Raw genomic sequence first — 19799 nt, forward strand, 5'->3', positions numbered from 1 at the left:
AATCAATAATATACATCACTAATCGTCATCATCATCAACCCCATTAGCTATCACTTTTTATTTTACTACTAATTATCTACCATCGCGATAATTAATCACTGCTGTCACTCATTTATCATAAGATACTACTCATAACCATCATCATTAATCAATATTATCCCAAATCGACATACACAAATTCATAATCACCATCATTAATCATCACCACCACCACCACCAATTGCCATATAATTTTGTAAATTATTTTATTTATATAATGTTAAATTAATTTAATATTTTATTAGAACTTTATATTTAGTAATTTTTTAAACAAAGACGAAATTTATACAATAAGGGGCCGTTTGGTTACTGAATAAGGGCAAAGTTAATACATGAATAACAAAGTTATTCATGTATTAATTTTGTACCATGTTTGGTTTGTAAATAGAATCAAAATTATTCATGTATAAATTTTATACAATGTTTGGTTGGTGTGTCTCCAATGTTGTATAAAAGTTATACATGTATTGATTTTATGTGGTGTTTAGTTGTATTTTTTGTAATGCCACATAGGTATTATACTTGCATAACTTATGAAGAAATCTATGTATAATTTTATGCAGGGTAGAAGGTGGAATAAGTTATGAGGGTATTAGTTATACATGGATTAAAATAATAAAATTACATATTTACCCTTAATTTGTTTACTTAATTATTTATTTCTAAATAATAATGTATATTAATATTAATTCACAAGATTAATGAGTAATTTTTTATTTTTATTTAAAAAGGACTGGCCTAACTCAATTTTTTTTAGTTTCGTGATTGCCTCCCCCACCCCCTCCCCGAGGGACTGTTGCATTTTATTTATTTTGGATACTGCTTGTTTATAAGCATGGATTTTATAATTTCCGATTTTAAAAAAAAAGTATATTAATTTACAATAAATTAAATAATCAATAAGTTATAATTTATGTAATATAATTTCTATATAACTAAATCCTACATAAATAATATCTATGAAACTAATATTTATATAATTAATACCTACATAACTAAACCCTGCATAACTAATACCTACATAACTAAATCCTTCGTAACTAATACCTGCATAACTTTAACCAGTAACCGCCCCTTACATCTTGAGAAAACAGAATGGAAGGCATGATGTCGACTTGCTCTAGAATATTCTCAAGTGGCCTTTTCACAGTCAACAAACCTACACATACCACTAGAGCTCGAACACTCACCCATCGTCTCTCCGGTTATCGCTTTCAGCTTCGTGCCATGGCTGACTCCACTACTCCATTCAAGAAAGTTCAGATTCAAAGGGATGATACTGTAAGTACTATGGACCTAATAGTTGAGCGGATTTCGAGATTCACTTATTTCTTTTTCAATAAATCTTAATTAGCTTATGATTGAGGTGTTGTTGATTGATTTAGTGATGAGGGGACTGGAAATTAGAGGAATTATTTTTACTTGAATTGGATTAATGTGAATAGTGTATTGTGCAATAATCATTGAGAAGTGTTTATTTTGATTAGAAATTTGTTGTAATGAGTGAAAATTAGTTTAGGGTTTGTTGATTTAGATTCTGAAAAATGAAAGAATAATCATTTTTTCCTGTTTGGATAATTATTGGTTCTGGTTTAAACAAGCAATTAGTACATAGGATCTGTACTTCCGATTGCAACTAATTAGGGATTGAGGCATTGTCGATTGATTAATCAATTTAATACGTGTAATGGTGTTCAAGATGTCTTTTTGTTCAACCTGCTGTATATCATTGTCGTGTTAGAAGGCCTCACCTGGAGATGAGAGTTGTTTCTTAGCCTGACCAGCAGAATGGGAATCCTTACTTGATCCTCTTCTTACTGAATCTTTTAGTGATCTTATCAATGCAGACATTTGATGCCTATGTAATTGGAAAAGATGATGCCCCAGGAATTGTTGTGCTTCAGGAGTGGTGGGGTGTTGATTTTGAGATAAAAAACCATGCGGAGAAAATTTCTCAATTTGATTCTGGTTATAAGGCACTTATCCCTGAGTAAGACACCTTTTCTTACATGAATTTCCAGTTGATGAATGTCTGAGCTGCCATGATGTAGCTGATTGTTAATGTTTTATTTCTTTTTTCTCTTTTACTTTGTGATTTCAGTTTGTATCGTGGAAAAGTTGGCCTAGATGTTGCAGAAGCACAACATCTGATGGATGGTCTTGACTGGCAAGGGGCTGTCAAAGATATTCAGGCTTCAGTTAATTGGCTAAAGTCAAATGGATCCAAAAAGGTACTTGCGGTTTATACTACAGTCAGTTTCATCAACAAAGATGGTCCGACTTGAAGCTATTGGTGACACTCATTTAATTTCTCAGACATCAAATGCTGTTTATATTTTAGAGTATTAAGTTTGACTAATTATATAAACTCCACTTAGAGACAGAAATCTTGTCTGAAGTAGCTGAATTATTGGTTAGGACTTAACATTGCTTGTCTGCATGTTTCTGAAAATGAAACAATTGGATAGGATTATAGTTCTCCTTTGTTGCAGAGAGTTGATAGGTACATTCGTCTCTTAATTATATTATAAAAAATGACTGGTCTCTTTATTATTATGAGCGCTAGTTAACTGTGTGCTGGGAAGTTATCTAATTGCTCTTTCAATTTTAATTTAATCAGAAAGAGAATGGATATAAGTATTGTCAATTGATATGAGCTGATGTGAGTATGCTGAGGCTCTATCAGTAGAATTCGTGTTCTAAATCTTCTGTTCAGATTATTCTTCTATATCTTTTTGATAATGGTTGTGTCCAAGCCAACTTGAGCACATCTCGAGTTCTCTATTAATTTATTGAGTACCTGCTACTTTCCACCAGTACATGTACCGGATATTTTTTTCTACGAAGGCTTAGGCATATGGAAAGAAATCACCTAGTATATTTTGTCTCTATTGGGATTTGAATCTTGGACTTATAGGCCTTCCGTGCTTCCCCACCCTTTCCCGATTCATTAATCATTTCGCCACATCATCTTCTAATTCTAATGTCTCACGATCCTTAAACATTTACAAGGAAACATCCTAGTGTTGACTTCAAAAGCAAAGAAGAAGTGGCTTATTTGATCATATATTTTGGTGTTTGCCAATGGAACTTAATAACAATTGTTTCATTTTTTTGATGAAGTTGATTAATATTGTTGTTGTTATTGTTAATAACAATTATTTCTAGGTAAGCGGTTTTGGTGTTTCTGCAACATTGACTACAAATTTGTATATACATTCTCCTTTCGTTTAAAGTAAATTGTATCATTCCTTTTGCCTCATATAAAAAAATTGTGTCATTCGTTGTATGACCAATGTCAACGTGATATCAAATAGTTTCATCGGAATATCTTGTTATCTTGTCGATAACAAGATATTTGCTAATTAAGCTCATTAGACTTGCTAGTAATTATCAAAATCACTATTTGGGATGTAAAATATGACAAGCTCAAGATACTTTAGTCATGGGATATTGTCTATTATAGGACATTCCATTCTTGTAACTATAGAACATGAAATGTCATTAGAGCATTGACTGTATGAAAAGTTGGAGGTTAGGGTGTCGTGAGACACAATATGTAGCTGTTTGAAGTAAAGGAGATTCCTTATGGAACTTTTGTAATTCCATAGTAATGATATGCAATATGAGAAAATAAATAGTATAGTAGTATTAATGTCAAATGTCCATATGTCAACCTATCTCCTCTAATCTAAACAAAAGTTGAGAAGTTTATGCTCTTCTCCTTCAACTTTTCTCACTTAGTTCTTTTTAAAATCCACGCATACCTGAAAACTTTGCCAAATGATGCACTGATTTTAGTCATGATATGTTGTAAACCATACTTTTTTGTCCAAGTTCATCTTCTCACCATACATATAGCATTGTCTTGTTGATTTCCAACAAATTGCATACTCTATAGTAAGCAATGTGTGGATTTAATGCTTCAATTTGTTTAACCTCATTATACGCTTGATGATCTTTGTGTACATGATAGAGTTGTCAACATTGTTCAACTGATATTTGTCATATTAGAGCTTATGAGTTACAAATATGTGGTATTAGGTTGGAGTTACTGGATACTGCATGGGTGGTGCTCTTGCCATTGCAAGTTCTGTTTTGGTCCCAGAGGTTAATGCAGTTGTAGCCTTTTATGGGGTTCCTTCACCAGAGCTTGCTGATCCTGTTAATGCTAAGGCCCCTGTGCAAGCTCATTTTGGTGAAGATGATGCTTTTGTTGGGTTTTCAGATGTGAAGGTACATTTCCTTTGTGCTAGTTGGCTTCTGTATATGGATAATCCTATTTTCATGTCATGATCATGGAACATGGTTATGTTGGGTCATTGTGCTTTTTCAACTATTGGCACATTCCGCTTTCCTTGGCCCTATTTGGCTGGTTCTTTTATTATGTCCCATTTTGAATGAACATTTTAGTATCTGCAATTATTTGTGGGATATTGAAGGGGGTTGGCAACTAATGGTGTACTTCATCAAACAATGTATAGATATAGATTATTCTATGTTACTTAGATTCTTCAAAGTTCCTCATTGCACCTGTGTCCATCCGATACGATCTAGGGTGGGTGTGGGATCTGCACTGGACTTGGTCAACCTAACTTGGGTGCTTTGACTACACTACAACCAATAAGTATAGATTGACTGGGTACTTGGTTTATTCTTAGGTTTATGGCGCACACATATGTATATATATAAAAAGCTACAATCAATAGTCAAATTATTTACTTATACACGTTGTAAGTATATACAATTTTAATTATTGTATATATCAAACTATCTTTTGATTCAATGAACAACACTTGCATTTTGCTTAGTTTTTTTTTTTTTTTAGAGTGTTTTACTGATAATGTGTTTGTTTAGCGTAGGTGTTGACACTAGTTGATCCTATTGACGACAAAATTGATTTTCTTGCAAGATCGATTTATGTTCACATACTGTTGACACTTAACTTTAATTTGGCGATAATGTGTTTGTTTAGCGTAGGTGTTGACACTAGTTGATCCTATTGACGACAAAATTGATTTTCTTGCAAGATCGATTTATGTTCACATACTGTTGACACTTAACTTTAATTTGGCGATAATGTGTTTGTTTAGCGTAGGTGTTGACACTAGTTGATCCTATTGACGACAAAATTGATTTTCTTGCAAGATCGATTTATGTTCACATACTGTTGACACTTAACTTTAATTTGGCGATAATGTGTTTGTTTAGGCTTTAGCACAAGTGCCAACACTAGTTGATTCTGTTAATAACAAAATTGATTTTGTTGCAAGATCAATTTGTATCCATCTAGTGTTTACACTTGTTTGGAACTAGATCTTGTTTGTTTTGTACTAGACTTTTGCTTAGTTGTTGGAATTATCTTGTAACAAAGTATAGTTGTTGTTTTGTACTAGACTTTTGTTTAGTTGTTTGAAGTAGTTTTGAATTAGTTTAGCATTAGTATCGTTTAGTTGTTGGAATTAGCTCAAATGTAGTATAATCAGTTTTTAGTTTGATTTATTATTTGAAATAATGTGGTTTAGTTGGTAGATTTAGTTGTTGGAATTGGTTTAGAACTAGTTTAGAATTAATGTGGTTTAGTTCTTGGAATTAGTTCAAAAAGAATTGAATTAACCTCTAGTTTGATTTATTATTTGAAATATGTGGTTTAGTTGGTGGATTTAGTTGTTGGAATTAGTTTAGAACAAGTTCAGAATTAATGTGGTTTGGTTGTTGGAATTAGGGGGTGTTTGGATTGATCTTTTTAAGAGGCTTATAAGTTAAAAGTCAAATGTCATAAGTTGGGAACCCCCAACTTTGGACTTTTTTGGGTACTTTTTCAGCTTTAAAAAGTGCTTAAAAACACTGTTGTGTTTATCCAAACACTTCTAAAACTAAAAAAGTGCTTAAAAGCCAAAAGTCACTAAAAATAAGTCAATCCAAACTACTTAGATCAAATATAGTTTAATTAACCTCTAGTTTAATGTATTATTTGAAATAATGTGGTTTAGTTGGTGATCTATTTGTTGGAATAGTTAGAATTAATGTTGTTTGAAAATAGTAAAATCACAATTAATATTTAATTACTATATTTTGAAGTTTGAAATAATCATTATTGTTTGTGTAGATGGAACCTGATTGTAGTTGGATGTATAATAGAAATAATCTTGGTCGAGCAGGTATGATTGCGGAATTTGCATAAGGTGTAACTCGTTTTGTAAACCATGCAAAGTCTCCTTTTTTAACTTCGGGATGGATTGGGTGTCCTTGTGTTAACTCTGAAAACGTCAGATATCAAACAACAAAGAATGTTTCTATGCATCTTATTTTCAAAGGATTTAAATTGGTTAATACAGTTTAGACTAGTCATGGTGAAGTTGACAGTAACAATAGGTTTAATAACTTGAAAGTAGTAAATTATGGAACATAATTATGTTCAAGGTTCTCTAGAATGTCAGATATGGTTCATGATGTTTTTGAGATGTATTCCAATTTTGGACATGGAAAATGTAGAAGCTTCTCCTAAGGAAGAAACATAGTTTTTATGAACAATTGTATGATGCTAGTCATCCTTTATTTGATGAGAGTCTGCACTCTCAATTATCTGTTGCAATTAGATTGTTAAGTGTCAAATTTAATTGGAATGTTGCTCAACAAGCAATGGACTCTATATAGACCGTATGAATGAATTAACTGATCTTGATATAGAGGTTCCTTATTCTTACTACAAGATAAAGAAATTGGTGTCTAAGTTAGGATTCTCTTCGATCAAAATTGATTGTTGTGACCTAGTGGTTTGGGCTTGGGACTTCCATGTTGGAGGTCTCAAGTTCGAAACCCCTTGCCAGCGAAATCAAGGGGTTTGCCTTCTGGGTCGAGCTCATCGCATCGGGCTTGCCTAGTGCGAGTTACCTCTCCTATGTGGTTTGCGAGCTATTGCATAGGAGCAGGAGTTTTACCCTGTGCGCACCCAAAGGCTAGCGGCTGTGAGTTTCCCTTATAAAAAAAAAATTGATTGTTGTGAAAATGACTGCATATTCTACTTTAAGGAGGTTGTCGAGTTGAAGTCTTGTGAGTTCTATGGACAACTTCACTATAAGCGTGATTCTAATGGGAAAAAAAATACTATTAAGGCGATGTATTATTTACCTCTTATACCAAGATTGAAGAGGTTGTATGCATCAAATAGCTCCGCTCCCCATATGAGATGGCATCGTGAAGATAGAAGACCACATGGTGTCATGTATCATCCATCAGATGGAGAAACATGTAAGCATTTTGATAAAACTTATCCAAATTTCTCAAGGTGGAATGACCTGAGAGACCCTTGTACTTGGTTCCGTTTGTCAGTTGGATCCTCCTACTTATCATTTTGTCAACTGAACCCTTAAACTCACTAGAACGCAACATTTTAAACCCTTTTTTGACTACTAAGTGGTGTGTGTAATACAATCGCTCACACGTGGATTTCCATATCATTTAAAAAGGCCATGAATAATTCAATTTTAGAAATATATATGGACTTGTTATACACATCTCAGGTGGAAGATTATACGGTGTAATAAATATAGAACAACATGAATATGGTGTAGCCCCAACTGGAAAAGGGGTGAAACCATCTGCACACAAACTCAACCTAACATTTCTTGGTTTAGCTGCAAATTTGGATAAGTTTTATCAAACTGCTTCTGAGCCTCTCCATCAAATGGATGATACATGACACTAGGTGATCTTCTATTTTCACGATGCCATCTCATATGTATAGTGGAACTATTTGATGCATTCAACTTCTTCAATCTTGGTACAAGAGGTAAATAATACATCGCCTTAGTAACAATTTTCTTTCCACTAGAGGGTGTCCACAAAACTCACATGTCTCTAGATCGACATTCTTCTTAAAGTAAAGCAGGCAACCATTGTTTACAACAATCAATTATGATTGAGGAAAGTCCTGACTTAGACACCAATCTCTTTGTGTTATAGTAAGAATAAAGAACCTCTATATCGAGGTCAATTAATTCATTCATAAGGTTTAAGTACATGGGTTGTACTGGTTGTGATATAATACCAAGTTACTAAGTTCAAAAACAAAATTCATTCATAAGGTCTAATAGAGTCCATTGCTCCTTGAGTAACATTCCAATCAGATTTGATACTTAACAATCTAACTACAATAGACAATTGAGAGTGAGGACTCTCGTCGGACAAAGGACAACTAGCGTCACACAATTGTTTATAAAAACTGTGTGCTTCTTCATTGGGAGTTTCTTCTACATTTCCCCCAAAATAGGAATGCATCCCTAAAGCATCATGAATCATATCTTGATTCGAGAACCTTGGACATAATTATGTTTCGTAGATCTATTACTTCCACCAATAACATAGTTATTAAACCTATTGTTACTAGTCCAAACTGTATACCCTAATTTATACCCATTGAACAAAAGATGCTTAAAGATATCCTTTGATGTTTGATATCTCACGTTTTCACAGTTAATCAATCCTGGAGTTAAAGAAGAATCAAGTGTTTTTGCATGGTTTACAAAACGAGTGACACATGCAAATTCCGCAGTCGTACTTGCTTGACAAAAAATGTTTTCTATCACAACCAACTATGATCAAGTTTCATCTCACAAACAATAATGATAATTTAAACTTTAAAATAGAGTAATTAAATACTAATTGTGATTTTACTAGTTCCAAACCACATTAATTCCAACAACTAAATCACCAACTAAACCACATTATTATTTCAAATAATAAATCAAACTAGAGGTTGATTAAACTATATTTTAACAAATTCCAACAACTAGACCACATTGTTTCAATTAATAAATTAAACCAGAGGTTAATTAAACTAATTTCAACAACTAAACCACATTAGTTCCAACAACTAAATCCACCAACTAATCCATATTATTTCAAATAATAAATCAAACTATTTTTATTTTTGATAAGGTAAAGGTTTATTGACTAAGGCTGTGATTGGTCCAAAGGCGGGTCATAGACGGATTTCTCAGTTATAAAAAAAAAAAGGTTTATTGACTAAGTACCAAGAAGGTACCAAAACCAAAAGTTACAAAAGACTGCTGGGAATATCCATATAGTCAATTACAACATCTCCCTAGCAGCTCCAAAAACTCCATATATTGATCTATATTATCAAGGGAACTACTTTTACACCACCAAAAAAATTTATGTAAACACTTGTTTTTAACTCTAGAAATATGGTCTTTTTACCCATCAAAACAAGCTTTATTTCTTTCTAGCCAGATAGTCCAGAATATGCACAAAGGTATAGTTCTCCAGATTTGCTTCAAAGCTTTATGTGTTCTCTGGTGCTGCCAATTCTCCAATAATTCCTTCACACGCTGAGGCATGATCCAAGAGATCCCGCAAATACGGAAGAAAAATTCTCAACATTGTCTAGCTATTCTGCAATGCAAAAGAAGGTGATTCACAGTCTTCAAATCTTCTTCACATAAGTAACATCTATTAATTAGTGCAAAACCCTTTTTCTGAAGATTATCATGAGTAAGGCAAGCTCCCCATGCTGCAATCCAACCAAAACAAGCTACCTTTATAGGTGGCTTTAGTTCTCCAAATCCCTTTCCATGGCCAACTAGTATCATAAAATCTTGTTTGCTTCATTAGAAGGCTATAACACTTTTTAACTGAAAAGGTTCCATCATTACTAGTTATCCATACTAGTGAATCCCCCTAACTCTGATCAATGTGGGTATAATCCAGTTGAAGGAGCAATTGACAAAAGTCGTCGATTTCCCAATCGTTCAAATTCCTTCTAAAATTCATCTGCCATCCCGTGTTGGAATAAAAATCAGCCACAACTCCATCTTTGTTATTTCAACAGCTGAAAAAAATAAGAAATCTTTGTTTCAAGCACTCATCACTCGTCCACAAGTCAGTCCGAAATCTAATTTTTGCTCCATTCCCCATCTCCAATTTGGTGAATTGTTGAAACTCGGTCCATAATTTATTATTATTATTATTTAATAATAAATCAAACTAGAGGTTAATTAAACTACATTTGAACTAATTACAACAACTTAACCACATAAATACTAAGCTTGTTCCAAACTAAACCAAAGTATATTACAAAATAACAACTATACTTTGTTACAAACTAATTCAACAATTAAATTGAAGTCTAGTACAAAACAACAAGAACTAGTTCCAAACAAGTGTCAACACTATGTGACAAATCGATTTTGTAAGAAAATCAATTTTGTCATCAATAGGATCAACTAGTGTTGACACTTATGGTAAACAAACACATTATCAACAAATTAAAGTTAAGTGTCAACACTAGATGGACATAAATCGATCTTGCAATAAGATCAATTTTGTCATCAATAGGATCAACTAGTGTCGACACTTTATGCTAAATAAATACATTATTACTAAAGAATACTGAGAAAATCAAACAAACCCTAAGCACAATGCAAGTGTTGTTCATTGAATCAAAGATGGTCTAAAGCTATGTTGCTAGGACTCTTCAAAAATGCCAACGGGTGCGTGTCGGATTCGCCAAAAGTAGTGCATTTTTGGAGAATCCGAGACGGGTGCGGCATCAAAAGTGGAGAGTCCGCGCAACTAAGGTCTAAAGTATACAATTTAAAGTATATGGAAAAGGGCTAAAAATACCTTTAAACTATCCGAAAAGGTTTAAATATACCCCTCATCCACCTATTTGGCTGAAAATACTCCTCACTCCACCTATTTGGTTCATTTTTACCCTTAAAACTAACAAACTTTTCTTAAATTAATTTACTAAGCAAGTTTTTACTTGCTGAAATTAAAATCCCACCTCACATGTATAGACATCTGGATATTGTGGATAATTTGGATAGAAATCTGGGTCATGGGGGAGGTCAAATAAAGGGGTGAAGGTGGGTCATCGACAACTTCAAGTCTAATTTGATTGTTGACTCTCACAATGAAATCACCAGCTCTCTTGCACAATTCATTGAGCTCTGCTTCTGCACCACCAAATTTGAACTCTTAGGGCTGGTTTGGAAAGCCACCCTGGTAATTGGATTTGGTGTAATTGGGTGTAATTACATTGTCTGTCCTGTTTGGTTGGACAGGTAATTACTTGGTCAGCAGGTAATTGGTGTAACTAGCAGGGTTAATTACACTTTTCAATTCACAGGGAGAGGTTGTGAATTGCTGGTAATTACATGGATTACTTTTTAATTTCTTCTTTTTTATTTCTATTTTTATTTTTTTTATTTCTATATTTTAAGTTCCTTTTTTATTTTTATTATTCTAAAAATTTCTACAAGTTTATTTTTTATTTTTTATTATTATATTCAATTTCCTTTTCATTCTCAACCTTACTTCACGTGATTCTATGAAATTTTTTCGTATTATCTATTACTTTATGCCATGCTTATTTTCTCAATAGAATAGTTTTATTAGTATTCTAATTTTTAAATTAAAATAGAATTTATTGTTAAGTAAGGTTATAGACTTACGTTTTTTTTTTAAAAATAAAAAATAAAATCATATTTATGCATGCTTTGTTGGAATTTGCGATTAGAGTATTATGTTAAATTTTTTGTTTTGAATTTATTACTTATGCTATATTTTCAGTTTCATTTGTTTTAGTAATATTGAATTCACATTGCAAGTCATTTTTTAATTAGACTTGATAGATTATCTTTTTGTCAAACATTTTAATAACATATGACATTTTATTTATATATTAATCTTTTTATCAAGCATGCATTTCACGACGTTCGTAGAAACTTTATACTTTTAGTTATTATGATCAATTCAATTGAAATATATTAATTTGAAAAAATATAAATCAATTAGTTTTTCATAATATTAGTTAAAAACATATGTTTATTAATTAATATATTTTCAAAAAATAATATGTATCTTAAATATTTAATATCATTTATAAAGTTTCTTATTTGTTTAGTCTAAATTTTAAATAATTAATTTTTATTTTTAAAATTTAATATAATTTTATGATTGCAATTGTGCATCCAAACAGAACATGTGTAATTACACTGTGGCATTCAAACAGAACATGTGTAATTACAGTGAGGCAAACAAACATGGCAGTGTAATTACTAGACTGTGTAATTACTAGGCTGGTAATTACTATCCTAGTAATTACACCAATTCCAACTACAAGGTGGCTTTCCAAACAGACCCTTAAAATTTCTCTAATTCTTCGTTCTCTGTAGAATTGTTGCTACAAGAATTACACTTTTCCTCCTCTTCTTCATCATATCCACAAAATTCCTTTTTTTACTCCAGCTCATATTTTAAATTTACACTAAAAGGTAAAAAAATAAGAATATTTTGATCTTGAAATCCTAATCTCTACAGCAAGAAAAATCGAGTTTTTTTCCATAATTTTCTTGATCTGATGCATAGTTCTGTTTCAGTACAGTAGAGTAGAGGGTAAAGAAGAAAATTAGGATTTTGATATGAAGATCTTGGACTCTCCAACAAGTTTATGAAGTTTCTAACTAAGAAAATGCACTTAGAATTGAAAAATAGAGCACCCAATTTGAGAATAGAATCGAAGAGAAAGATTTCAAGAAAGCCGAATAAGGGGATTCCAATTGGGTCTGGGGTGGGATACCATGGGCAATTGGGTCATGGAGCGGGTTAAATGAAGGGGGTGGAGGTGGGGATTTAATTTCAGCAAATAGAAATTTGCCACATAATAAATAATAATAATAAAATTAATTTAATAAAATTCTGTTAGTTATAAGGGTTAAAATAGACCAAAAAGGCGGAGAGGGGTATTTTTAGCCAAATAGGTGAATGATGGTATATTTAAACCTTTTCGGATAGTTTGAAGGGTATTTTTGGGCCTTTTTCTGTTGTATATATGTTCTTATTTGTTTGTATTCCAATAGCAAATAGTATCTATAAATCATAAAGTTGAGGTATCCATCCAAGAAGGAAACATGGATAACCATTGAAATATGGTAGTATCTGTAAACCATAATATAACCATTGAAATATGGTTACATAAAGCAAACAAAGTTTTAGTTAAGAAATAAATAAGGCTTGCAAAATCTAATTGTTGAGTAAGTACATACTTCTCATTAAAAAAAAAGTGATAAACCCAAGTTGCATACCTTTTCCATTTTCTACCCAAGTAAGATTTGTAATTAAAAATACAAGTTGGTCAATTCTCATTTTTTCTTTTTACACGTCCCTTTGATATAACTAAATACAAGAGGTCTAGGTGTGGCATTAAGTTCTAACAGGTAAGACAACGTAGCACTATGACTACTAGCAAGGGCACCAAGACAATGCACTCCTACCTACTAGCGTGGAAACAAACCTACCTACTAACCTTCTACCCTAACTCGCTTCCTCCATACCTTCCTATTTGAGGTAATGTCCTAGGTAAACCGCGACTGCGTCATGTCCTGTCTAATCTCACACACACACAAAAAAATAATAATAAAAAAAAAAAAAGAAGAGAAAAATGAAAATTCAAATGAGGTTAAAGTAGATCAAATTAAGTTTTTGGGTTTAAGAATATTCCATATCCTCATTGGTTGATGAAATAAAGAAAAGGAATGATTGGGAAAATAGAAGCACACATCATAAGCAAATGAAAGAGTCCTTCCCGAGGTATTTGTTAAACAGCTATAGAGCAATGAATGTTGCATTGAGCATCACGAGTTTTCCTCTTGTAACGAACATGCATAATTTGGACATAATTATACTAACACATAGTCATGTGCATTGAGAGAAATTTAACCTATCTTTGTTATGGTTTCTACTTTCTAGACTGGGAAAGCTCTAGAGGAAAAACTGAAAACAGCAGGAGTTCCACATGAGGTTTACTTCTATCCAAAGACTGGACATGCGTTCATGAACAAGTCACCGGAGGGTGTTGAAAGGAGGCAAAAGATGGGGATGCCTGATGTAGAAGATGCTGCTGTGGAGCAAGCTTGGTCCCGCTTCCATTCATGGATGAGTCGTTTCTTATCTGCCTAAGTTGTGTTGCTTGTTTTCTGATCCTATAATTGGTTGTAGCATGGTTACCATAATAATTTGATGTGTCTTGATGCTTCGGGATGTTCCCTTGAAGCTTGTGTTTGGCACTCAGTTCCTATGGTTCACATATAAACTGAATGTTCTGTAGATTGGACATATATGTGCTCGATGGGGATTTTAGAGTATCCCAAATTAGTGCACTTGGTTAATGTCCAGAAGCTTGCATTTGGCCGTTGGTCTGTCTTATCAGTGTGCAGAATAATTTTGCCATCGAGCTGCCCAACGCTTTCTCCATCTCCTTTCCTCTACGTGTAGTTCATCTTTTTTAAGTTAACTATACATGAAGACTGAAGCATTCCCTGTGTTACGCGAGGTGGTATATTGATGGCCGAACAACATATATACAGTATGAGGTAGAAAGGTTTTCAGCAGTCGCTTAGCTCAAGAAATTTATTTTTTAGAACAGTTCGAAAGAAATGCACAAGTAAAACACTATGATGAAAACAATACAGAAAATAAAAGTATTAAAATAAAAAATAATCCAAGTCAAAAGAAGTAATACGAATAAGATAATAGTAGAATACTAATAATGATAGGAATAAATAGAAGAGAAGCAAACAATGTGCTATGTCAGAATCATGGTTGGATAAAAAAGAGAAATTACTAGCCCTCTATCTTAATTTTTGATCGTCGTATTTTTTTTTAATTATGTCCTCAATCCTAAAATATGATTGTAATAATTTAATACATAGTTAAATCAGAAATTACAGTTATTTGTTAGCTTAGGCGCATGTTTTGATACTTCATTTTAAAAGTACACTGTTGAATCAAACTGTATTTGTTACTTTATTTTATTTTTAACCCTGCCTTAGAAGCTCCCATTTTTCGGAAGACTTGAATTCACAATTTTAAGATTTGAAGGTGTTTTAAAAAAAAATAACCATGGTGTTTGAGCTAGCTTTTGGTCACCTCGATTAATTTTACGGGATATTTGCCATCTCCGACTAGCAACAAGTAGTAGGTAACTTTGTCCACCAAGACTAGGATAGATAGAAAAAATCACCTAATGTTTTTTGTCGGCGCTGAAAATTGAACTTGAGACCTCATAATTCTCAACTATTTCATTGATCACTAGGCCATACCTGTGGATTCCAAATGTGAAGGGTACTTACTGAGCAATCCTCTCTTGTATTGTTTTTGCTACCTTGTGGTAAAGCTAACAATAAAATCAATTTGCTGCAAACTTTAGCGGTCATGAATCATGATTCATGGACGGCTGCAATTTGTGGAGAAAATTAACTTGTGGCAGGATGAGTATACATTCTTGATAGTAGATGCTCCCAACTCATCACCATCATCCTGATTTTAAAGTGTTTTTGACTATTAAAAAATTTATTTGGAGATCAACGCTAGAGGTTATCTTCGACAACCAACTGGGATTATGTGGAGCCAACTCGAACATAGTAGGGCAGTAGTCATCCATAGTGAAAATTAATTTTGGAATGATTCACGGGCATCAAATCATGAAGTTTCATCCCTATTAAAGGAGCTTGATTTTCATAATGAAGGGCATATTATTTTCTCTAATTGAATACTCAAAACTCATTTTAGCAAACACATCAACTTCATTATTTACTTGTCAAGTTCTTGTGTTCATCAAGCTTATTTGAGATCACCTTTATCACAAATTGGATCATAGATAACGTGCTCGAAAGCTTTTCAAACTCATTTTCAAAACCAAAAAACAATACAAGTTCCCCTTGGATCAAAGAACTCAATTTTTCTTGAACAACTTGAAGGAAAGCTTCTTCCATATGTTGGAATGCACTATTTCAAAGATATGTGGAGAGAATAATGGGATATAAACAATAAAGGCTTAAGTCATATGCAGCCCCTTAAAGTTGTCCACATATTTCGTTTAGACACCTTAATTTAGACTTGTTCCTATTGAACACTTTAATCTTAACAATTATATACCTATTAGACACAAAATGATAATCAATAGAAAGACATAAAAATGTGTGGATCTCAAATGCATATACATGACAAATGGACCAATGAAATGACGACACGTGACGATTGAATTAAATCTTTTTAAAACTCTTTTAAAATAATCTAAAAGGTATTTTAAGAAAACAAGAAATTATTTTTGAATTATCCCATCACCTACCCCACCCCCACCCTCCTTCTTCCCTGTTGAACCTTATTTCCCATCGCCTCTACCCTCATTCTTCTTCTTCTTCTCCATCGATGTTTCCCTTTCCACTGGATCGTTGAGCCTTAACCGTCAGTAAATCATCACCTCCATCCCTTCTTCTCCATCAAATCTTATCTCTTACAATAGCGTTGAAAATATACCATTGTTGTCCAGCTAACCTCTCATTCACCTTTCATTTTAGTACCATTAAAACCTTCCACACATTGTCTTCATCTTCTTTCCACTAGTAATCATTTATCACAATTATAAGAAAAATAACGGATTTTTGTCAAAAAAAGTTAATCAATTCATATCATTTTCATCAGAATCAATTGAGCTTCGCCGGAATATTAGAGACTTTAATTAGATCTGCATAAGAAACTAAGGGCCCGTTTGGCCATGCGATATGGTATCATGATATGGAATCATGATATGGTATCATAATATGGAATCATGAGATGAAATTGAAGGTTTGTTTGGACATGCGATATGGAATTTTTGTGTTGTATATTTTCTCATAAACAAAAAAACTCCATAAGTTGTAAAACTATTAAAATAGCCCCAATTGTTTATTCAATCTTATCAAATAAACAAAATTTATAAAATCGCATAATAAATTATTACAAAGTCATTTGTTCTTCACTTAAGTAATTGTTTCATCTAACTTTAATTTAATTTAAAAAATTGAACACAAATTGTACTTGATATGCTCATATCTCTCAACTATAAAATACATTAGTTGAGTAAATATTAACTTAGAAGTAAAATACACTAAGATAAAAATTAACAAACATCACTGACTTCTAACTATTTACAAGAAAAATCAATAGTTAAATATTATTGAATAACAAAATTTTAAAAAGTTACCACAAGTTTGAGTCAAAAACACTTCTAATAAAATTTAATCAAAAAAATTATAACTAGTCCACTTGACTAAATATTAATAACTAATTGATCAAATTCCTAAGTCCTCAATCAATTGGACTTGATATTCTTCAGTCATGTGAACGAACATTTTGCGAATACTAAGATTAAGAAAGTGCGGCACCGCCAATGAAAATTGTCTTTTATCAATATTATGCTTAGTCATAAGATTAAGACGTTTTTTTTTTAATTATGAAAAATCAAAAAAGTATTACTCCCTTCGTTCTTATTTATATTCACCAAATGAATTTCTACTTTATCATTTATATTCACCAAATTTAAAGTAATAATAAATTTTATAGTGGTAAGAATAATAAATTTTAAAAAGTAATGATGTGACTATAAATTTTATTTACATATGAAACAAATGGTTAGTAGATATAAATGTGGGGTTGTTTTAACACACCTCTCATGATATGGAATCATGAGATGGAATCAGCGTAAAATCGTATGTCCAAACGCTGATTCCATCTCACAACACCATATCGTGATATGGTATCGCATGGCCAAACGCCTACTAAAAAAAAAGAAAGAAGGAAAAAGCAGAAAAATAATTGAAGAGGGTAAGAAAAAGAGAGAGAGAGGTGGAGGGGTGGGATGTGGGTAGGGGTGTTCACGGTTTGGATAAAAATCGATCCAAACCGAAAAACCAAACCAAACCGATAAAATAAAACTGATTTTATTTGGATTTGGTTTTGGTTTGGTTTTAGATTTTGAAAAACCAGTAGTATTGGTTTGGTTATGGTTTTATTCGGAAAAAGCCGAAGAAATAACCAAACTGAACCGAATCGATGAATTATATACATATATTTTATTAATATACATACTTAATATATTATTTTTATAAACAATTTTAAAGATCTTATACATATTTTCATTAAAATTTCTTTATAATTTACTTATTGAAAGCAAAAATGCCCAAGATGAAACATTTATCTTATTGATTTCATGTATATGAGTGTCTATATCAATTCTTTGTGGGACTGAAAATGTTATTGTCTCTTCCTTCTAGGCCAATATAGTGAATTTTAAAGCTTTATTGATAGTAAATTTAGTGATTGATTTTATTTGAAAAAACCCGAAGAAATAACCGAACCGAACCGATGAATTATATACATATATTTTATTAATATACATACTTAATATATTGTTTTTATAAACAATTTTAAAGATCTTATACATATTTTCATTAAAATTTCTTTATAATTTACTTATTGAAAGCAAAAATGCCCAAGATGAAACATTTATCTTATTGATTTCATGTATATGAGTGTCTATGTCAATTCTTTGTGGGACTGAAAATGTTATTGTCTCTTCCTTCTAGGCCAATATAGTGAATTTTAAAGCTTTAATCATAATAAATTCAGTGATCGAAAGTTCAATAATTTCAGTAATTCTCATTATTATTATTTTTGAATGGATTGTTGTCACTTTTTTCACATTTTGAATGAATTGTTTCTTTATTTTTGTGTATGATTAACAACCGAATAACTGAACCAAACCAAACCGAAACCGATAACCACAAAATCGATAAATGTATATTATATTTGGTTTGGTTTGGTTTTGATAATTTTAAAACCGATTAATTAAGTTGATTTGGTTTTGATTTTGACCAATAACCGATCCAAACCGACCCGTGAACACCCCTAGATGTGGATAAAGAAACTGATGAAATAATTGCAGACTTGCAGTGAGGGAACCATCGGAACGGGGGAGAAGATGCTTCCTGCTTTTCTTTTTTCTTTTTTAAGAAAAATTAATTATTATTATTATTATTTATTTATTTATGTGTATAAGTTGAAAAATAAGTAAATTAAAATATCAGTTCTAACTGCTTTACGCGCTTAAGTGGGGTGAAACACACTTGTTTTGTCATGTAAGTATTTTGTCTAATATGAATCACTTTTGAACATATAAAGTGTTTAATAGGTACAAGGCTAACTTGAGGTGTCTAAATGAAATATACAGACAACTTTTATGGACTGCATATGACTTAAGCCAATAATAAACTTATATTTTTAAAGAGAGTAAAGCAAGGTGTAGATTTGCAATGATATCATTTTGTAAACTCAATTATTTTTAATAAGAAAATAAGATTAAGACATAAATTATTTATATTAAAATTAAGATATCTGAATTTAAATACATATTTAAAAATGAAGATGTATATTATAATATAATTGTTTAAATTTGAATACACATTTTAATATACAACTATTGTATTAAGATCTGAATATTAAATAATTAAGATTGTTTTATTTTTCTTAACATTTAAATGCATAAATTTTTATTTATTTGAAAAAATAAAATATAAAACACAATAAAATGCTAACTTAAATATATTATAACAAGATTTTTTAAAAAAAATAAATAGAAAAGAGTCAAAAGTACCATCAGTGTATTAGAAATGATTTAACATGCCCCTTCGATACATTGGATCAAATTTGTTCCTCCGTCCACCTATAGGATTAAAATGCACTTAACCTATTAAATTGACTCAAATTTTCCCTCTTTTCTAATTTTTTTTGTATCAATTATTAAATACTAGTTAATATGCTGGCCCATCACGTTGTCTTAAAATATCTTATTAGAATTTATAAATATAATTTTTTTATAATATCAAAATATTTTCATCTTTATTTAGCCTTCAAAT

At 31.7% G+C, this 19799-nt stretch overlaps 1 protein-coding gene across 1 annotated transcript; it reads left to right on the forward strand.

The window, feature by feature from the left end:
• Positions 1–1079: 1079 nt before the first annotated feature.
• LOC102585553 (protein usf) lies at positions 1080–14271 on the forward strand. Its single transcript, XM_006342196.1, has 5 exons — positions 1080–1320; positions 1887–2029; positions 2141–2270; positions 4084–4275; positions 13816–14271. The coding sequence occupies exons 1-5, from the start codon at positions 1135–1137 to the stop codon at positions 14023–14025; spliced, it is 861 nt and encodes a 286-aa protein (XP_006342258.1). The 5' UTR covers positions 1080–1134; the 3' UTR covers positions 14026–14271.
• Positions 14272–19799: the final 5528 nt, after the last annotated feature.

This window comes from Solanum tuberosum, unplaced genomic scaffold (assembly GCF_000226075.1).
Source record: "Solanum tuberosum cultivar DM 1-3 516 R44 unplaced genomic scaffold, SolTub_3.0 scf00033, whole genome shotgun sequence".
Lineage (NCBI taxonomy): Eukaryota > Viridiplantae > Streptophyta > Magnoliopsida > Solanales > Solanaceae > Solanum > Solanum tuberosum.